The sequence below is a fragment of the Mus caroli genome, chromosome X (genome assembly GCF_900094665.2).
Source record: "Mus caroli chromosome X, CAROLI_EIJ_v1.1, whole genome shotgun sequence".
Taxonomy (NCBI): Eukaryota; Metazoa; Chordata; class Mammalia; order Rodentia; family Muridae; genus Mus; species Mus caroli.
In genome coordinates, this window is record NC_034589.1 from 140,251,640 (window position 1) to 140,274,620 (window position 22,981).

General features: G+C 38.4%; 1 protein-coding gene across 5 annotated transcripts in view; it reads left to right on the forward strand.

Moving 5' to 3' along the window:
• Window positions 1-22,981, forward strand: part of Phf8 (PHD finger protein 8) — a 103,546-nt gene that overhangs the window by 60,275 nt on the left and 20,290 nt on the right. For all 5 annotated transcript variants that reach the window (XM_021153035.1, XM_021153037.1, XM_029473205.1 and 2 more), the window contains 4 exons: window positions 1,254-1,432; window positions 1,764-1,849; window positions 2,367-2,500; window positions 3,137-3,447. In XM_021153035.1, coding sequence (XP_021008694.1) covers window positions 1,254-1,432; window positions 1,764-1,849; window positions 2,367-2,500; window positions 3,137-3,447 — 710 coding nt within the window. The remainder of the gene's footprint in view (window positions 1-1,253; window positions 1,433-1,763; window positions 1,850-2,366; window positions 2,501-3,136; window positions 3,448-22,981) is intronic.

Here is a 22,981-nt window from a genome sequence, read left to right on the forward strand (position 1 = left end):
AGCTGATTATGGAATGGATCCCTGGATATGGCAGATGGTCCATCCTTTCGTCTCAGCTCCAAGCTTTGTCTCTGAAACTCCTTCCATGGGTGTTTTGTTTTGTTCCATTTATCTGCCTACATCCATTCTTTTATTAGTTTAATTTTTAAGAGACATTGCCTTTTTGTTTTGTTTTAAGACAGAGTTTCTGTGTAGCCCTGGTTGTCTTGGAACTCTCTGTGCGGACCAGGCTAACCTCAAACTCAGATGTCTGCCTGCTTCTCCCTCCGGAGTGCTGGGATCAAAGGTGTAAGCCTCCACCCAGGGGACAGTGTCTTAGAACAATGTCTTACCATATAATGCTGACTGCCCTGGATTTTGCTACATAGACCAGGCAGGCCTCAAATTCACAGAGATCTGCCTGCCTCTGTTTCCAAAGCATTGGGATACACCTGCATGCCCAGCATATATGTTTATTCTTATGCCAGTCTCATAGTACCTCAATTACTTTACCAGTTTTGAGACTATGTCATTTAAGTTCTTTAGTGCTGTTTTTTTTTTAAAGAAGTATTACCTAGTTTAGGCCCTTCCTTTGCATGTCAAGTTTTATTTTTTGATAGTACCAAACACATACATAATGCATTTGTTGGTTCTAAGAACAGTTGATCATTTATTTTTGTAGTAATTTTTGAGAATTTAATTTTAATATGGTCACCTAAACAAGACCTGTGTGATGGCTACAACAGTTGTCATCCCAACATGAGTAAGGGCAGTCACACAAGATCTTAAGCCTAGATGAAGGGCTACAGGCAAGAGATAATCATTCTTCTCCAGGAAGGGGGCCCCTAATAGGTTATCCAACCCCATGAGACCAGTCTTAAAGACCTAAACATACAAGCAGCACTACAGCCCTAAACACATAAACATACAGTCTGCACTATATGGATCAGTAGGCTGTATTTCTGTGTGTGTAAGTTATTATTGTAACATAAGCGACAATAAGAGATTATGAATTTGAGATGGAGTAGGGGAACATGAAGGAGTGACTTAGTGGAAATGATTTAAAAGCGGTATTCGTGTACATGCCAAATTTTACAAAAATAAAACAGTGCATTTTGATGAGGATTACATTGTGTAATAACTTAGGGAGAATTACCTTTGGGGGAAAGTAATGAGTGTCGATTGAGGAATTTGCACATGTTAAGCATGCATTCTACCATTGATTCATTAGCCCTACCATGCCTCATTTCATGGTCTTGTTCTCATTTTTTTAGTACGAAGAGGATGAAGAGTGTATCCAAATCTCGGAGAGCCAAAATTGCAAAGAAGGTAGACAGTGCAAGACTGGTAGCAGAACAGGTCATGGGAGATGAATTTGACTTGGATTCAGATGATGAGCTGCAGATTGATGAGAGATTGGGAAAGGAAAAGGCGAACCTGTTAATAAGATCAAGTATGTTTCTGTTTTATTTTTTATCTGTCCTGCCATTTCACACTTGTTTTAGGTTTGAATTTTATGGCTTTTAGATTTACCAAGCATTTTTGTTTGTTTATTTGTTTTCAAGACAGGGTTTCTGTGTAGCCCTGGCTGTCCTGTAGCTCACTCTGTAGACCAGGCTGGCTTCAAACTCAGATATACACCTTCTTCTAACTCCCAATGTTGGGATTAAAAGTGTGCACACTGCCACCCATTGGAAATTATATTCTTATTTTGCTTCCTTTGAGTGTTTGGCTCAGATGCATCATAACCTTGCCTCATACTAATATATTGCATTGTATTTTAGAATTTCCCCGGAAGTTGCCCCGTGCAAAACCTTGCTCTGACCCCAACCGAATTCGTGAACCTGGAGAAGTTGAGTTTGACATTGAGGTAGGAGTGTGTCCTAGATCTGGCAAAGGGACAAACATATTGTGCATTTAATTTCTGAAATAGAAGATAAATACTGAATGCTAGGGTAGGGATATTCTTCACTGTAGAGCATTTGCTTAGCCTGTGCAAAGCCCTGGATTCAATTTCTGTCCTTGTGAAAAAAATCAAATTGGATGCTAAGTTTTGACCAGCATATAAATGGAAGATTATAATTGAGTTACAATATTTTAAAATATTAAATAAAAGACAGTATCACTTAGGGAAGAGAGTATATGATTTATAGTTTATGATGTGTCCCTTCACACATTCTTTTAATTCATTGTTTCCTAGATTGCTTGTCTATCAAGTAGAAATCATAGTGCTTTACAAAGATTTTAAAGATTAAAATGGAATGATAAATGTACTGCATAATAGATGGTCTACATATAGGATGTTAGGACTCACACTGTCAAACCTGTACTAGAAACTTACCAGACCTGCCCTGTACAATTGAGGCAGTATATTTTTTCTTTAACAGGAGGACTATACCACAGATGAGGACATGGTGGAAGGGGTTGAAAGCAAGCTTGGGAATGGGAGTGGAGCTGGTGGAATTCTTGATCTACTTAAGGCCAGCAGGCAGGTGGGGGGACCTGACTATGCTGCCCTCACGTGAGTAATCTTCATTTTCTAGGCTATCAAAAGAGTACCACCCAAAGGGCTAGGCCAGCTAATTGTTGAGCATTTTTATATGTTTTGGGTTTTTGAGACATGGTCTCTGTATTTATCCCAGGCTGGTCTGGAACTCCTAGTACTTTTTGCCTTGCCTCCAAGTGAGTGCTGATATTACAGACTCACCATGTACCACCATGCCCATTACTGAACCAATTAGACAGATAATTAACAAGGATATTTATGCTGAAAGAATAATGTGAATGTGAAAACTGTCCTTAAAATCTTCAGAGATGGCAGTGACAGGATACGTAGACTTGAGGAAGAATCAATTTTAAGTACTTTGGAAATGGGCCAGGGAGAGTCATAGAAAGAGAATTGTTAATAAAAGGAAATAATGCAGCATAGATGGTGAAAAGAGGATTCTGTCTCTCCACATTGCTTGTCTTTACAGAGACCTGAGGCAAAATTCGCTTTTTATGAAAACAGATTTTAGTATTATCTTCATTCTTAACCATGGATGGTTCTTTCATTTGTAATACCTTGATTGCCATAGCTATTCTTCCTGAGTGTTCTGACAATTGGTTTCTTCTGGCTACAATAACTTCCCCAGTATTTCTCCTTTGTCCTTTCCAGTGAGGCCCCAGCCTCCCCCAGCACTCAAGAGGCCATCCAGGGCATGTTGTGTATGGCCAACCTGCAGTCCTCATCATCCTCACCAGCTACCTCCAGTCTGCAGGCTTGGTGGACTGGAGGGCAAGAAAGAAGCAGCGGGAGCTCCAGCAGTGGGCTGGGCACTGTGTCTAGTAGTCCTGCTTCCCAGCGCACCCCAGGGAAGCGGCCCATCAAGAGGCCAGCATACTGGAAAAACGAGAGTGAAGAGGAGGAGAATGCCAGTCTTGATGAGCAAGACAGCTTGGGAGCATGCTTCAAGGATGCTGAGTATAGTAAGAACATGTTAGAATATTAGGCTAGATCAAAGAGTTCACTTTAGCCCAATCTCAATCCTAACTCTAAGAGAAAATAGCCTCTAGTGAACACAGGTCTCAACCTTAAGCTAGATACTTATTTTTTTTTCTGAGCCATGTTTTCTTGCTCTGTAAAATGTCAGTTATCTGTATCCCCATAAGTTGTTGTAAGAATTAAGAGATTATATTTAGACCCAGCATTAGGCCTATAGTGCCTTTCTCATGGCAAGTCCTCCATTGTGGTATAGTTAGTTCTCTTATAATTAGCTGTCATCTGGTTTTGGTACTATTATGTTTCACTTCAGCAAACTCATTTCCTCTCTTGCTTATTTGACTGTTATCATCTGTATTTTTAATGTTCTATGTTAATCAATTCATTTCTTGCAAAGGTATATACCATCAGGTCTCCATAGCTGAGCATTCCATATCCATTGTTTCATCCATGGATAAAAGAATGTGGAAAAAATCACATCTGTATTGAACATGTATAGACTCTTCTTTCCATTTTCCTCTAACTTGTATAGTACAACTATTTACATTCAAAGTAAATTATTGAAGAGCATGGAGTGTATACAAATATAATAATATTTTATATAAGGAACTTAAGTACACATGAGTTTTGTCTGATGAAGGAGGACATTCTGAAGTCAATTCCCTTCAAGTATCAATGGAAAACTGAAATGACCTTCATGGATCTTTACATATATAAGAAACAAATCCTAAAATATGATGATTTTGGAATAATATAATGAATAAAGCACTGGTTTATATAATGTAGGTAACAATAATGCTGATTTTTTTTTACTGTTTTCAAAATTATATAAATGTAATTTTAATTGACAGAGACTAAAACCTAGAGAGAGCCAAAATTCCTTAGACCTGATACTTTTCTTTCTGAGCATATTTTCTTTTTGTTGTGTTCATACAACTTACATGTAAACATATATATACAGTGTATAGTTTTGTTTAATGTGTGTAGCTCTGCAGTTTGCTTGGATTTCTTTCAAAATCAGTACATAGAGATCTGCTTCAGCACATACAGGTTTGCTTGCTGCAAACTATTCTGTAGCATCACAATGTTTATTTCTTTCTCTATTTGACATTTAGGTTGTTCTTAAGGGTTTTTTATTGCATTAAAAATCCTTGCAATAATCTTTTTATGTCTATTTTGCCAGGAAATATCTCTCTAGAATAGGAAAACTTGTTGAGTTAAAGATTATATACAAGATACATACTGATAGTGTCAAACTATGTCTCAAAAGGATCAGTTTATGAATAGTGTATGAGAAATACCCTTTTCCTTACATTCTTATGGTGGGTGGATATTATAAATCATTTACGTTCTCTAACTAAAGGTTGTGCTTTCTTTGTTTTATATAATTTTTTGATCCTTTGTTCATTTTCTCTGAGCTATCTGTTCATTCTTTCAATTATTTCTCTTTTCAAAAAAATTTCTTATGGATTTGTAGTTCTTTTTGTATTGTTTTATTATTGTTTCCTTGATCATTATCATCTCCTCCTCCTTCTTCTCTTCCTTTTTTTTTTCAAGACAGGGTTTCACTGTGTACCCCTTGCTGTCCTAGAACTCATTTTGTAGACCAGGCTGGCCTTGAACTCGAGGAGCCACCTGCCTCTTCCTCCTTAGTGCTGAGATTAAAGGCATATGCTACCACTACCTGGCTTCCTTTTAGTACTTTTTATTCTGTGTTTGTTAGGTTATTTTTTATATATTCCCTTTTTTTCTTAGAGAGGAACATTGTGTATTTCTTCTCATGTCTGTACAGGTCTCATATAGTTGAGAGCTACTGGGGAGAAGACAGAAGAGTAGATGCAGATGCAGGAAGTGGATAGAGTATTTTTTTTTTTTTTTTTTTTTTTTTTTTTTTTTTTTTTTTTTTTTTTTAGTCTTTGCTATTGTAGTTCCAGACTCCTGACTATCTCCTTGCCTCATTTTTTTCTGGTTTGCTCTTTTCTGTACATCATAGTATCATCATCAAGTCACCTCCTTACAGGAAGATTGCAATATTGTTCTTTTTGAGGCAGGTTTTATTAAGTAACCCAAGGTAGCCACAAACTTTTGATCGTCCTGATACACAGCCCACATCTAAACTGCAAGCAGGAGACAGAGAGTACACTGGGCATGGCGCAATTCTGTTGAAACCTCAAAGCCCACCCCCAGTGACACACCCCTTAACAAGGTGACACCTCCTATTCCTTCCTAACAGTTCCACCAATTGGGGACAAAATATTCAAACGGGTATATATAGGACATTATCATCTAAACTACCACAGAAATCTGATAAAAAAAAATTTCCATTCTGTAGGTTGCCTCATTACTCAATTACTCATTCAAGCAAACAATGTTTGCTGTACAAACACTGTTTAGTTTCATGAGGCCTCAATTATTAATTGTTGGTCTTAATGCCTATACTATCATGGTCTTGTTCAGAAAGTCCTTTCCTATACCAGTGAGTTCAAACATACTCCCTCATATCTACTCTATTAGGGTCAGAGTAACAGGCCTTATGTTAAGTTCCTAAATCCATTTGGAGTTGACGTTTTGTGCAACATAAAAGGTGATGATCCAGTTTCATTCTTCCACAGGTAGCTATCTAGTTTGACCAGCTGTCTTTTCTCTGAGTATTAGTGGATTCTTTATCAAGACTCAGGTGTGTTTATTTGTGAATCTGCAATTTAATCTGTTGATCAATGAGTCTATATTATGATATGAAATCCTGGATTATAATAGCTCTAAAACTTTTGTTGTTATTCAGCACTTTTTGACTCTCCTGGGACTTCTGTATTTCACTTATGATATTTAAGAATGTTTTTTCAATTTCTTTGAAGAATTGTATTAGAATTTTGATGGTGATTTTATTGAATCTGTAGCTTGCTTTTTGGCAAGAAGGCTGTTTTCACAATATTCATTCTGCCAATCCATAAACATGGGAAGTTTTTGCAGCTTCTGTTGTCTCTTTCAGTTTTTCTTTTCAGTGTCTTAAAGTTTTGATTGTACAAAATTTCACTTCTTTTGAGTATTCCAAGATATTTTGAGGTAGTTGTGAAAGGTATTGTTTCTCTGAATTCTTTCTCAGTATGCTTGTCATTTATATATAGGAAGACTACTGATTTTTATGTTAATTTTGTATCTTGCTATTTTGCTGAGTATACTTATCAGCTGTAGGAGGTTTCTGGTGACATCTTTAAGGTCTTTTACATATAGAAACATATCATCTAAAAGTAGATACCTTGACTTCATCCTTTCTTATTTGTATTCCCTTTATCTCCTTCACTGGTCTTATTGTTCTAGCTAAGACTTCAAGTACTCTGTTCAACAGGAGTCAGGAGAGTGAACAACCTTGTCTTATTCCCAATTTTAGTGGAAATGCTTTGAGTTTCTCACCATTTAGGTTGATGTTGGCTGTGGTCTTCTTGTACATTGCCTTTATTATTTTTGAGATAAATCTCCTGTATCCTTAGGTTCTCCAGGACTTTTATCATTGTGGAATTTTAAATTTTGTCACAGGACTTTTCTGCACTTAATGAGATGATTCAGGGGTTTATGTCCTTTATAGTCTATGTTGTGGATTATGTTTATTGAATTTTATATGTTGAACCATCTCTATATCTCTGGAGTAAAATCAATTTTGATTACAGAGGATAATCTTTTGATATGTTCTTGAATTCTGTTTCCAATTGTTTTGAGTATTAAGGGTTCATTGCTTTCCGTTCAAATTTTAGAACCAACGTTTCCACTTCTACGAACTTGCTTTGAAAGGGATTGCATTAAATATGTAGATCACTTTAGGGACTATTAATGTCTTGACAGTATTAAGACATCCAACCTTAGATGTCTTAATACTAAGATTGGATGTTTTTACATTTATTTATGCCTTTGTAGGTTTTTTTTTACCTCTTATATTTCCTCTGTTAGATTTATTTCTCCTCACTTTTGATATTTCTAGAAATACAATTTTCTTAATTTCCTTTATATATTAGTTATTACTAATGTATAGAAACAAGACTAATTCTTATATGTTGATCATAACTTTTTTCCAACTTTGTAGAGTTCTGTTATTACCTATAATGTCACTCCCAAACTCCCAACCCCCAACCCAACTATGGTAGGTTCTTTAGAATTTTGTATACATAGGGATGATTTTATTTTTGCCTTTTCAATGTAATTTTTTTCCTTTTTAAGTTTTAGACAGATATCTATAAAGTTTTGTTTATAAGCAGGAATTTGGCAATTTCTAGTAGTCCTTATATAATATTATTAGATAAGGATGTTAGTTTAAGAGAAATTTATACAGAATTCTAATTCTAAAATGTAATAAATGTTAGTACTCTATAAAATGAAGCAAGCTTGATTATTAGCAACACTCTGTGCCTGTCACTCAGAAGTACTTCTGTTTTGGTCTCCGTATCCTATGATTTTTAAAACAGACCTTTATTACTTCATTCCTATCACAGCCTTAACACAAAGGTTTTCTTTCGTGTGTGTGTGTGTTTGTGTGTGTTTGTATGTGTGGGTATTCTGGCATAGAAATTTGGAATCTGTCATAGGCATGTACCCAAAGCCAAGGTATTTCTTATATTTTGTGTTTACTGATTTGGTACTACTGTATCCTGTGGATCATCATTTTCTGCCACTGCCAGCAGAGCTTGAAGTAACCATAATACTGTAAAGAAAGGCATTGCCACTTGAACTTTCAGCTCTTAGCCACAGAGCCATCCCTCCGGCCCTGCAGTTCATGGGCCTCTAGAACTGGTTTGTAGGAGGAATGTAAAAGATTTTTGGAGATATAGAATAGAAAACCCCTCAAATACTGTAAGAAAAGCAAAATGAGACATTTTAATGGGGTTCAAAAAACAAAAAAACGGAATGCCAAAAGAACTATGGACCTTGGAGGACCAGTTCTTGAGGCTTCAGAAGGGAACAAAGTCTCTATCGGGACCTAGCCTAGGGGCCATTCATATTCTATCAATTGATCTGGCTGTATTCTGGCAGCATCCTGAGAAAAGTTGAATACTTTTTTTGGTGGAAGAAATCCCAAGCCAGGATAGCATTCAGGTTAGGATGTGTCTTGGTTACTTCTTGCTCTTCTCAACCAGGTAGTGCATAAAGATATGAAAAGTGTGCAGTGTGATGCAAAAAGTAGCCTGATGGAGTTTTAAAATGTGGCCACAGAAGAAATAAAAGTAGATATGGTTTTGTTAAAGAGACTAACACTAATAAAGGAGTACTGAGATGATAGATAGGAAGTTATCCTAAGGGTGAACTCATCCACCAAGGCTACAACTAGTGAATATACAAATTCATTTTGAGACAGGGATAGGACTGACAATAGCACTGAATGGGGTTCCTGATTTTAAAAAAAGCTTCATAAAAAATGCTTCCAAGATTCAGTTACTAAAACATACAAAAGCCACTATATCTTTGATCTAAGAGGGACTATATATATCTTGAGCTGGCAGCTGAACAAGGCAGTGTCACCCACATGATACTAGTTTTGGGGGCATGAAAAATTCAGGATTGAGGAAGTGATCAAGTTTTGCACCATGGTTCCACATGTGGCTGAATCCAGACAATGTGTGGCAGGGCTGGAGTCCCTGCAAGGAAATACAATAGGCCACTGTGTGAAGCTATTAGGTGAAAAGGTCCAAGTTACAATACAAATCCTAGGGTTCTAGAGAAGCCAGAACTATAAGATCTGCCAAGGAAAGCTTCAGGCAAGGAGTATAGCAACCACATGGAGGCTCACAAGCAAGTGTAACTACAATTCCAGGAAGTTTGACACCATCTTCTGGTCTCTGGACACATTGAACACGTTGCACAGACATAGATACAGGCAAAAACACCTATACACTAAATTAAGTAAAAAATTTAAAAGTCCTACTAACCCATTATTAGCAGATAGTTTTTGTATGTGTCTGTGTGTGTGTGTGTGTGTGTGTGTGTGTGTTTGCATTAGGCCTAGCTCTCTGCTATGTAAATATTTTTTTAATTTTATTTTTACACTCCATATTCCATTCCCTGCACCCCCATTCCACCCTTCGTCTGCTCTGCATCCCATACCTCCACCCCACCTGACCTCTAAACTCAATGGGGCTTCCAGTCTCTTGAGGGTTAGGTGCATCAGCTCTGAATGAACACAGACCCAGAAGTCCTCTACTGTATGTGTGTTGGGGGCCGCATATTAGTTGATGCATGCTGTCTGTTTGGTAGTCCAGTGTTTGAGAGATCGCTGGGGTCCAGGTTAAGTGAGACTGCTGGGCCTCTTACAGGATCGCCCTTCTCTTCAGCTTCTTTCAGCCTTCCCTAATTCAACCACAGGGGTCAGCTGTTTCTGTCCATTGGTTGGGTGCAAATATCCGATTCTGACTCTTTCAGCACCTTGTTGGGTCTTTCAGAGGGCAGTCATGCTTAGGTCCCTTTTTCTGAGTTCTCCATAGCCTCAATAATAGTGTCAGGCCTTGGGACCTCCCCTTGAGCTGGATCCCATTTTGGGCCTGCTGCTGGACCTTCTTTTCCTCAGGCTCCTCTCCATTTCCATCCCTGTAATTCCTTCAGACAGAAACAATTATGGGTCAGAGTTATGACTGTGGGATGGCAACCCAATCCCTCACTTGATGTCCTGTCTTCCTGCTGGAGGTGGCTCTATAAGTTCCCTCTCCCTACTGTTGGGCATTTCATCTAAGCTCCCTCCCTTTGATTCCTGAGAGTCTCTGACCTCCTAGATCTCTGGTGCATTCTGAAGTGTCCCCCAACCTCATATTTCCTGAGACTGCCTGTTTCCATTCTTTCTGCTGACCCTCAGACTTTCAGTCCTTTTCCCTCACCCAATACCAGATCAGGTTTCCTCTCCCCCACCCCACTCCACCCCATCCCCTTTCCCTTCCAGGTCCTTCCCTCCCTCCCCACTTTTGATTGCTTTCTTCTCTCTCCCAAGTGGAACTGAGACATCCTAACTTGGGCACTTCAGCTTGTTGGGCTTTTTTAATTCTGTGAACTGTATCTTGGGTATTCTGTACTTTTATTTATTTCTTTATTTTGGCTAATACCCACTTATTAATGAGTACATACCATGCATGTCCTTTTGGGTCTGGGTTACCTCACTCAGGATGATATTTTCTAGTTCCATCCATTTGCCTGAAAAACTCAGGATGTCCTCATTCTTAATAGCTGTGTAGTATTCCATTGTGTAAATGAACCACATTTTCTGTATCCATTCTTCTGTCATGGGACATCTAGGTTGTTTCCAGCTTCTGGATATCACAAATAAGGCTGCTATAAACACAGTGGAACATGTGCCTCTGTGGCATGGTGGGGCATCTTTTGGGTATATTCCCAAGAGTGGAATAGCTGGATCTTCAGGTACATCTATTTCCAATTTTCTGAGGAACTCCAGATTGATTTCCAGAGTGGTTGTACCAGTTTGCAATCCCACCAGCATTGGAGGGGTGTTCCTCTCGAACATGTGTTATCACCTGAGGTTTTAATCTTAGCCATTCTGATTGGTGTAAGTGGAATCCCAGAGTCATTTTGATTTGCATTTCTCTGATCACTAAGGACTTTGAACATTTCTTTAGGTGCTTCTCAGCCATTCGAGATTCCTCTGCTGTGAAATCTCGGTTTAGTTCTATATCCCATTTTTTGATTGTGTTGTTTGTCTTTTTGGTGATTAACTTCTTGAGTTCTTTATGTATTTTGGATATTAGCCTTCTGTCGGATGTGGGGTTAGAGAAGATTTTTTTCCCAATCTGTAGGTTGCCGATTTGTCTTATTGACTATGTTTTTTGCCTTACAGAAGCTTTCCAGTTTCATGAGGTCTCATTTATCAATTGTTGATCTTAGAGCATGAGCCGATGGAGTTCTGTTTAGGAAATTTCCCCCTGTGCCAATGAGTTCAAGGCTCTTTCCCACTTTCTCTTCTATTAGATTCAGTGTATCTGGTTTTATGTGAAGGTCCTTGATCTATTTGGACTTGAGCTTTGTACAAGGTGACAAATATGGGTCTATTTTCATTCTTCTACATACAGACAGCCAGTTAGACCAGCACCATTTATTGAAGATGTTTTCTTTTTTCCATCATATATTTTTGTCTTCTTTGTCAAAGATCAAGTGACCATAAGGGTGAAGTTTTATTTCTGGGTCTTCAATTCTATTTCATTAATCAACATGTCCATCTCTGTACCAATAACATTTTTATCGCTTTGTAATAAAGCTTGAGGTCAGGGATGCTGATTCCCCCCAGTTGTTCTTTTATTGTTAAGAATTGTTTTCGCTATTCTGGGCTTTTTGCCTTTCCAGATGAATTTAAGAATTTCTCTTTCTATGTCTTTGAAGAATTGTGTTGGGATTTTGATGGGGATTGCCTTTGGTATGATGGCCATTTTTACTATGTTAATTCTTCCAATCCATGAGCATGGGAGATCTCTCCACATTCTGAGATCTTATTAGATTTTTTTTTGAGAGTCTTAAAGTTATTGTCATACAGGTCATTCACTTGTTTGGTTAGAGTTACCCCAAGATATTTAGATATTAGCAGGTTTATAATAGTAAACAACCTCACTTCTCAGCACCAGTTTTCTGTATTTTGTTACATGATCAAATGATTGTTGAGAAGCAACTTAACGAAGGAAGGGTTTACTTTGGGTTAATGATTTGAAAAAGTACAGTGCATCATGGTAAAGAAGGGAGGACAGCAGGAACATGAGCTTGTCATATTGCATCCCCAGTCAGGGAGCAGACAATAGACAGGAATCAGGGCCAAGCAATAGAAGTTCAAGGTCCTCCTCCACTGACCCACTTCTTTCAGCAACAAACTATTTCTTAAAGATTCTACAACCTTCCACACAGTGCCAGTCAAACACGTAAGCCTATAGGGGTTATTTCTCATACAATCACAGCAGTATGTGAAATTTTTCTGAATCAGTTTAAGAAATTTTACCATCATGATTACTCTCACATGGTCTACAGTAGCATCTTTGCAGTTAATTCTTCCTTGATTCTCTACAACCATACAGTTGATTTGAGCCTGTCTCCATGACCACTATGACCACTGCTATTACTCTACAACCTCCTCCCCAATCCTAATTTCTCTGTGTAAAACTTCTAGTACAGTGTTTAGTAGTAGTGGTAAAATTGTCATTCTTGTTGCCCTGACTCTCCCTCCTCTTTCTCCCTTTCCTCTTTCTCCCTTTCTTCCTTTCCCTTTTCTCCCTTTCCCCCTTTCCTCTCTCTTCCTCCCCAACCCCCCTCTCTCTGTGTATGTGGTATTGGGAATTGAATCAAACATTAGGCAAACAATCTACTAGCTGAACTACATCCTGAGGTCCTGTCTTTTTTCAATTTATTTAGTCACTTCACAACCAAATCACAGCCCTGCCTCTCCTCCTGCCCCTCCCCTTCTCCTCTGAGAAGGGGAAGGTCCTTCCTGGGTACCAACCCACCCTGGCACCTCAAGTCACTGCAGGGCTAGGTACATCCTCTGCCACTGAGGCCAGACAAGACAGCTCATTTAACAGAACAGGATTCGGAGGCAACAGAGTCAGGGTAAGCCCCTGCTTCAGTTGTTGGGGACCAGCATGAAGGCCAAGCTGCACATCTGCTGCATATGTGTGAGGTGGCCTAGGTCCTGCCTTTGTATGCTCTTTGGCTGGTGGGTCATCGTCTAGGAGCCCCCAAGGATCCAGGTTAGTTGACTCTTTGGCCTTGTGGAATCCCTATCCCCTCTGGGTTTCACAGTCCTTCTCCTAACCCTTCCACAAGACTTCCAGAGCACCTGCTAATGTTTGGCTGTGGGTCTGTCTCTACAACGTTTGTTTCAGAACTGGGTGAGAGAGGGAATGGGAGAGGGTAATGGGGCCAGGGATCAGGTGTAGGGAAAGCACATGGGGGTGGGGGGAGAGTGAACAGAAATAAGCAGGGGTGGGCATCTCTAGGACTTAACCAGAGATCTGGGATGGAGGAGGCTATAAGGGTTGACTCTAGCTGAGACTGCTAGCAGTGGGGGATATGGAGCCTGAACTGGCCACCTCCTGTAGCCTAGCAGGATCCCCCCAGTGGAGCAATAGAGACACCAATCCACCCACAAAACGTTCAGCCCAAAATTTATCCTGTCTACAAGAAGTGCAGGCTCAGGGGAGGGAGTAGAGACAAAGGGAATGGCCAATCAATAGCTGGCCCAACTTGAGACCCATCTCATGGACAAGTACCAATCCCTGATACTATTAATGATAACTCTGTTATGCTTGCAGACATGAGAGTAGCACTACTGTCCTCTGAGTCCACCCAGCCGCTGACTGAATCAGCCTGTCTTATTCTTGATCGTAGAGGAAATGTCTGTTTTTCACTGCTTACTGTGATATTAATTGAATGCCCTATATCATGCCTTTATATTTTTCCTGAGAATGTTTATATGACTCTAAACCTTTATTATTTATTTACACATTCTATATGCACAATTACATTCATAATATTAAGTGTACTCAGAAGTCAGAGGACCATTTGCAAGAATTGCTTCTCTCCTTCAAAAGTGTGTATTCAAGGCATTGAACTCAGGTTATCAGGCTTGCCAGCAAGTTCATTCATCCACTGAGCAATCTTGCCAGACCTATAAGAATGTTTTTTAGTCTTGATATAATATTGCATTTTAATGAATTTTGTTTTCAGTATAGGCTAATGTCCATCCATTCTTTTATCATTATTTGTTTGTTTGTTTACATTTGGTGTTTTGCTTTGTAGACATATGTGAACTGCTATTTGGGTGCTGTGAATTGAACCGGGGTCTTCTGAAAGAACAGAGTGCTCTCAACCACTGAGCCAGCCCCTTGTTTATTTTTTACTGATGTGGTTTTCTCATGTTGAACTGCTCTTGCATTTCCAAGATAGACCTCATTTGGTGATGGGATACAATCCATTTAATAGTCTTTAAATATTTCATAAAGGATGCTTTATGTCAACAGTCAATAAGAGATTTGTGTCTATGGTTTTCTTTTATTTTAGTATCATTTTCTTTTTCTAGCTTTTGGATGAGGGTAATGCACACTTTATAGAATTAATACCTTTTTTCCTATGTTTTGGAACAGTTTGAGAATAATTGCTATTAATTTATTTAAAGTATTTAACTGAACTCACCAGATTGGGGACAAACCAAACAGTTTCTCCCTATGTAGGTGGTTCTGGTATTAGAGTTGGCTGCCACTGTGCCTAGCCTGGGCCCTTTTTTGTTAGAAGCTTTTTGATTATTGATTTAGTCTCTCTACTTTTTAATTATCTATTGAAAATTTCAACTTCTTTTAATGTTAGTTTAGACAATTTATGTTTTCTAGGAGTTTACCAATTTTATATAGTTTTTTTAACTTATATGATTAGAATATACCATACAGTTCTTTTTCTTTCCTTCCTCTGAGGCCTGCCCTCTTTATTTTCATTAATTATTATCACATGCATATATGTGTGTCTGTGTGTGTATATATATATATATATACATATATATGTATATATATATATATATATATACACACATACACACACGCATATATATGTGTGTGTGTGTGTGTGTGTATTTTTTTCCTAAATATAACCTGCTCAGTCTGTATAATGTTACTTGTGTGTATTTTTTCGGGGCTGATCATTTGGTATTAGATAGCAAGTTTGTGGACTCCTCCCTGGGGAAAACTATTTTCAGTATTCCCACTTACCTGTAGTTCTTTGTGAAGGGTTGAGGCCTCATGGGCTTACCCCTTCCACTTTGGCATGTCTGTTCATATTGTCTGACTGGCATACAGTTATTCATAGTAGTCTATTATGATCCCAGTGGTTCCACTTCATTTCCTTTTTTTTTCTTTTTGTATTTTTTCTTAGATTTTTTTTATTATTTAAGTGCATTTTATATATCAAATATATTAATAATATTGAGTATTTTGAGAATCAAATAACATAAAAATTGCTCAACTTTTATATTCATATCCTTTCATACCCTAAAATATCATTAATGAATATTTAATACTGTCCAAAACTGAGGATCCTATATCTAATGTTGAATACTAAATTGTTTCAAAACATGCAAAATATTCATTGGGAGTTAAGCATAGTAAAAGAGCATAAAATGTTAAAGATGAATCATTAAAACACAAGAAAATCAGAAGGAAGACCAATGCGTGGATACTTCATTCCTCCCTAGAATAGGGAATAAAATACCCATGGAAGGAGTTGCAGAGATAAAGTTTGGAGCTAGGACGAAAGGATGGACCATCCAGAGACTGCCCCACCCGGAGGTCCATCCCATAATCAGCCACCAAACCCAGACACTATTGCATATGCCAGCAAGATTTTGCTGAAAGGACCTGTCTCCTGTCTCCTGTGAGGCTTAACTGTCTCCTGTGAGGCTTTGCCAGTGCCTGGTAAATATAGAAGTGGATGCTCACAGTCATCTATAGGATGGATCACAGGACCCCCAGTGTAGGAGCTAGAGAAAGTACCCAAGAGCTGGTCTGCAACCCTATAGGTAGAACAACAATATGAACTAATCAGTACCCCCAGAGCTCATGTCTCTAGCTGCATATGTAGCAGAAGATGGCCTACTCGTCAGCCATCAATGGGAAGAGAGGCCCCTTGGTCTTGCAAACTTTGAATGCCCCAGTACAGGGAAACGCCAGGGCCAAGAAGGGGGAGTGAGTGGGTAGGGAAGTAGGGCAGGGGGAGGGTATAGGGGACTTTTGGGATAGCATTTGAAATGTAAATGAAGAAACTATCTAATAAAAATTAAAAATATATATATATTCAAAAGCCCTTACATGATACCACCTGACATAGTGAGAGTATTTAAAATGCATTATATATCTGTGTACCTTGTGTAACAGTCAGTTTACTTAAAAAAGATTATCAGTTTATTTCCTCCCTTCTACTCCTCTTGGGTGTATTTGCTTTTTTTTTGTTCTAGAGCTTTCAGGTGTGCTGTCAAGCTGCTAGTGTAAGGTCTCTTCAGTTTTGTTTTGGAGGCACTCAGAGCTATGAGTTTTCCTCTTAGCACTGATTTCATTGTGTCCCATAAGTTTTGGTATGATGTGTCCTGATTTTCATTAAATTCTATGAAGTCTTTAATTTCTTTCTTTATTTCTTGCTTGACCAAGTTATCACTGAATAGAGCATTGTTCAGCTTCCATGTATATGTGTGCTTTCTGTTGTTTTTGTTGGTATTTAAGAGCAGCCTTAGTCCGTGGTGATCTGATAGGGTGTGTGGGATTATTTCAATCTTCTTGTATCTGTTAAGGCCTGTTTTGTGGCCAGTTATATGGTTAATTTTGGAGAAGGTACCATAAGGTGCTGAGAATAAGGTATTTTCTTTTACTTGAGGATGAAAAATGTTCTATAAATATCTTAGATCCATTTGTTTCATAACTTCTGTTAGATTCACTGTGTCTCTGTTTAGTTTCTGTTTCTATGATCATAATCTGTCCATTGCTGAGAGTAGGGTGTTAAAGTCTCTCCCACTATTATTGTGTCGGGTGCAATGTGTCCTTTGAGCTTTAGTAAAATTTCTTTTATGAATGTGGGTGCCCTTGCATTTGGAGCATAGATGTTCAGAACTAAGAATTCATCTTGGTAGATTTTTCCTTTGACCAGTATGAAGTGTCCTTCCTTATCTTTTTTGATAACTTTTGGTTGAAAGTTAATTTTATTTGATATTAGAATGGCTACTCCAGCTTGTTTCTTGGGACCATTTGCTTGGGAAATTGTTTTCCAACCTTTTACTCTGTGGTAGTGTCTGTCTTTGTCCCTGAGGTGCATTTCCTATATTCAGCTCAATGCTGGGTCCTGTTTGTGTAGCCAGTCTGTTAGTCTATGTCTTTTTATTGGGGGAATTGAGTCCATTGATGTTAAGAGCTATTAATGAAAAGTAAAATTAAAAAAAAGAAGAAAAGTGATGATTACTTTCTGTTATTTTTGTTGTTAGAGGTGGAATTCTGTTTGTGTGGCTATCTTTTTTGGGTTTGTAGAAAGATTACTTTCTTGCTTTTTCTAGGGTATAGTTTCCCTCCTTGTGTTGGTGTTTTCTAGGGCTGGATTTATGGAAAGATACTGTATAAATTTGGTTTTGTCATGGGATATCTTGGTTTCTCTTTCTATTGTAATTGAGAGTGTTGCTGAGTATAGTAGCTTGGGCTGGCATTTGTGTTCTCCTCGGGTCTGTATGACATCTGCCCAGGATCTTTTAGCTTTCATAGTCTCTGGTGAGAAGTCTGGTGTAATTCTGATAGGTCTGCCTTTATATGTTACTTGTCTTTTTTCCCTTATTACTTTTAATATTCTTTCTTTGTTTAGTGCATTTGGTGTTTTGATTATAATGTGACGAGAAGAATTTCTTTTCTGGTTCAGTCTATTTGGAGTTCTGTAGGCTTCTTGTATGTTCATGGCATTTCTTTCTTTATGTTAGGGAAATTTCTTCTATAATTTTGTTGAAGATATTCACTAGCCCTTTAAGTTGGGAATCTTTGCTCTCTTCTATACCTATTATCCTTAGGTTTGGTCTTCTCCTTGTGTCCTGGATTTCCTGCATGTTTTGGGTTAGGAGCATTTTGCTTCTTGCATTTTCTTTGACTGTTGTGTCAATGGTATCTTCTGCCCCTGAGATTCTCTCTTCTATCTCTTGTATTCTGTTGGTGATGCTTGCATCTATGACTCCTGATCTCTTTCCTAGGGTTTTCTAACTCCAGGGTTGTCTCCCTTTGTGATTTTTTTTTTATTGTTTCTAGTTCCATTTTTAGATCTTGGATGGTTTTGTTCATTTCCTTCTCCTCTATGATTGTGTTTTCCTGTCATTCTTTAAGGGATTTTTGTGTTTCCTCCTTAAGGGCTTCTAGCTGTTTACCTGTTTTCTCCTGTATTTCTTTAAGGGAGTTATTTAAGGTTCTTTATCATCCTCATGAGAAGTGATTTTAGATATGAATCTTGCTTGTTTCGTGTGATGGTATATCCAGGACTTGCTATGTTGGGAGAATTTGGTTCTGGTGATGCCAGGTAACCTTGGTTTCTGTTGCTTATGTTCTTATGCTTGCCTCCCACCATCAGGTTTTCTTTAGTGCTACCTGCCCTGGCTATATCTGACTAGGGCCTGTCCTTTCTGTGATCCTGGTTGTGTTAGAACTCCTCAGAGTTCAGCTGTCTCTGGGATCCTGTGATTCTGGGATCCTGTGATCCTGAGATCCTGTGTGTGTCACAGCTCCAGGGAGTCAAGCTGCCTCTGAAACCCTGAGATCTTGGTGTGACCAAACTCCTGTGATCCTGTGATCCTGTGGTCCTCGACATGTTAGAGCACCTGGGAGTGGAGCTTCCTCTGGGTGTTATGGGACTGGTTGCAGAGTTTGAGTCCAAGGTCTGCTCAGGGCACTTGCCCAGACCAGAAGGAACCTGTGCCACTGGTCAAGCAGAGTTCCTGGGTGCCTGGGTCCCGCTTGTCCCAGTTATTTCTGGTGTTGGGGCAGATGTTGTGTCCTCCTCACCTCTAATCCTATCCCCATTTCATTTCTTATATGATGTATTTGTCTTTTCTTTGTCTGTCTAAATCAAATACTTACCAATTACATTGAACTTTTCAAGAGATAATCTTATTATTTTTAAAATCATATTACATATATTGATTGATTTGTGTGTGTGTGTGTGTGTGCACGCATGTGCATGTGCATGTACCTATACTGCTATGGAAGTTAGAAGGAATTGTTCTTCTTGTTCTACATGTGCATTTCTGTGATTGTACTTAAATTATCAGGCTTAGTGGCAACATCCTTGTTCACTGAGCCATCTTTCTGGCCTAATTTTAAGGGTTCTTTTAAAATCTGTTTTTTAATTAAAATATAAATACATCTTTTCCCCCTCAGTTTTCTCCTTCTAATACCTTCCATGTTCCTCCCCACCTCTTCTCAAATTCATGGCCTCTTTTCCTTTTATTGCATAAGTATATAAATACAACTTGCTTGGTCCATTTAGTCCATTTAGTGTTACTTTTAAGATGTGATTTCATAGTTTACTTGTGTTGACTTGGTGTTATTAGATACAGTAGTGGGTGGGAGTTTATCCCTCCAGAAGATTGATTCTATCTCTCTCAGCAGTACTTTAGTTGCCTATAGTTCTTTATCTAGGGATGGGGACCAGTAAGATTCACCCCTTCCATATTAGCATGTCTGTTGGTACTGTTCTTCAGGTCTTGTTTAGGCAGTCATATTATTAAGATATTCTGGGTTCCCGCCATTTCTAGGAAATGCAGTCTCAGACTAGATTTCCTGGTCCTGACTTTTATCATCTTTCTACCCCCTCTTTTGTGGTATCTCCTGAGCTTTGGGTGCAGGAGTTATGTTGTAGATGTATCCATTGTGTTTTGACACTTCACAGTCAGTTCTCTACATTTTGACCAGTTGTTGTTTTTAAATAATGGTCTCCATCTGTTACAATGAGAAGCTTCTTTGATGAGAAGTGAAAGTTATACTTATTTGTGGGTTTAAGATTAAGTATTTAGAATGCAGATATATGACCTCACTAGCCATGGGTAGTTGGCTGGGTTTCCAATATTAGGTATAATTTCCCTCCTGTTGCTTACCACCAAGATAGGGGAGCCATTATTGTACCCTTGGAGATATCTTGCCGTGCTGTTTGGTTCCTATGGCTCACAGCAGGGTAGGGTTATTACTTGCTTCCCTTCCTTGGCAGTTTGCATACCAACTTCTGGAACCATGAAAGCTACTCCTTAAGGAGGACACTTTCAGGTCAGATCCAGCTCAGATTCTCTGAGTCCTGGGTATAAAGTGTATAATGTCATCCACAGTAGGAACTTCAACCTCTGGGAGGCAACCAAGAACAACAGTAATGTGCTGTAATGAACTCCTAACAAACAACTTGAAAGGTGGTTTTTCAGTCATGTTACTGGAGTTTTTGTTAATAGTCTGTCACTCTTTGGGGGAGTATTATTCCCCCAAATTGTATAACTATATTTAGGCTATGTATCTATTTATGCATATTCATTTAAATGTATTACTTGTAATTTTAGGTAAATGAAAAAGGATATGATTCCTTATATCTTTTTTTAATGAATGCTATTTTTCCCTTTCTGTATTGACATTCCCCTCTCATGTAAACCTCACCCCACCCTCGCTCTCCCTTAATATCACCTATATCCTGCTATTCTCCTCTCTAGTACTCCTTCTGTCACCCCCATGGTCCCTTTTTACTTTATTGCTCCAAGATACTTAAAATTCAGAGCTTTGAGCTGCAAATGGAAGAGGACATGTGGTATTTGTCGTTTAGATCTTGGGTTACTTTGATCAGTATAATTTTTTCTAGTTATATCTGTTTATTGCAAATTTCATTATTGTTTTTTCTTTACAGCTAAACTGTATTTCAAGGTATATATGTACCACATATTCACTATTCTTCCATCAGTTGAAGGACAATTAGGTTGTTTCTGATGTCTTGGCAATTGTGATTAGAATAACAATGAACATAGCTGAGGAAGTATCTGTAGAAAAGGTATTAAGTCCTTTGGGCATATGCAAAGACTAGTTTTTGAAAGGTCATCTGGTATATTTATTTCATAGATTTTTGTTTGTTGTGAGACAGCTTTAGCTGTCCTGGAACTAGCTCTGTAGACCAGGCTGACCTAGAACTTTCAGAGATCTGCCAATCTCTGCCTCTTGGTCACCACCACTCAACTCTATTTCTTTTTTTTTTTTTTTTTGTCTTTTTTTTAAATTTTTAATAATTTTTATTACATATTTTCCTCAATTACATTTCCAATGCTATCCCAAAAGTCCCCCATAGCGCCCCCCACTTCCCTACCCACCCATTCCCATTCTTTTGGCCCTGGCATTCCCCTATATTGGGGCATATAAAGTTTGCAAGTCCAATGGGCCTCTCTTTCCAGTGATGGCCAACTAGGCCATCTTTCGATACATATGCAGCTAGAGACAAGAGCTCCGGGGTACTGGTTAGTTCATCATGTTGTTCCAACTATAGGGTTGCAGATCCCTTTAGCTCCTTGGGTACTTTCTCTAGCTTCTCCATTGGGAGCCCTGTGATCCATCCAATAGCTGACTGTGAGCATCCACTCCTGTGTTTGCTAGGCCCCTGCATAGTCTCACAAGAGACAGCTATATTTGGGTCCTTTCAGCAAAATCTTGCTAGTGTATGCAATGGTGTCCGCGTTTAGAAGTTGATTATGGGATGGCTCCCTGGATACGGCAGTCTCTAGATGGTCCATCCTTTCATCACAGCTCCAAACTTTGTCTGTGTAACTCCTTCCATGGGTGTTTTGTTCCCAATTCTAAGAAGGGGCATATTGTCCACATTTTGGTCTTCATTCTTCTTGAGTTTCATGCGTTTAGCAAATTGTATCTTATATCTTGGGTATCCTAAGTTTTGGGCTAATATCCACTTATCAGTGAATANATATTGTGTGAGTTCCTTTGTGATTGTGTTACCTCACTCAAGATGATGCCCTCCAGGAGTTCCACACATTAATATCTAGAGTATATATGTGAATTTGCAACTGTACCAATAAACAGTGAAAGAGGTTCCCTTCCCCTGAGTTCTCTCCATTTGTTGTCTTAATCTTAGGCATTCTGACTAGGTTAAGCTTAAATCTCAGGGTAGTTTTGACTTGCATTTCTCTAGTGATTGATTTTATTTAATTAGTTTCATATTTTTATTGGTTGGGAATTTCACATCATGAACCCCAATCACATTCACTTCCCAGGCTTCCCAGGTCTGCCCTGATGAACATTTTTAAAGATACTTCTTAGCTACTTTTATTTCTCCCTTTGAGAATTCTCTGTTCACATTATTAGCCCATTTTTTAATGCATCACTGTTTTTACTCCTATTTTCTGAATATTTTATAAAGCCATAGATATTAATCTTTTGTCAGGTATGTAGCTGCCAAAGCTTCTCTCTGTTCTGTGGGCTTCTTCTCTCAATTGTTTGTTTTTCTTATATGCATCAATGTTTTGCCAGCATGTATATCTGTGTGAGAGTGTCAGATTTCCTTAAAACTGGAGTTACAGACAGTTGTGAGCTGCCATGTGGTTGCTGGGAATTGAACCCTGGTCCTCTAGAGAGCATTAATGTTCTTAACGACTGAGCCATCTCCCCAGCCCACTTATTTCTTTAGCTGTCCAGAAGCTTTTGGCTTTAATTCCTAGGCAAATAATCCTATTCAGAAAGTCTTCCGGTGCCTTTATCTTGTAAAACCTAGCCTATTTTTTCTTCTAGCACTTTTAGTGGTTCAGGTTTCACATTTTGGTATTTGAGTTACTTTTTGTTTTTGTTTCTTTTTGTTTTTGTTTTTTTTTTCTTTCTTCTTCTTCTTCTTCTTCTTCTTCTTCTTCTTCTTCTTCTTCTTCTTCTTCTTCTTCTTTCTTCTTCTTCTTCTTCTTCTTCTTTCTTCTTCTTCTTCTTCTTCTTCTTCTTCTTCTTCTTCTTCTTCTTCTTCTTCTTTTTTTTTTTTTTGAGACAGGGT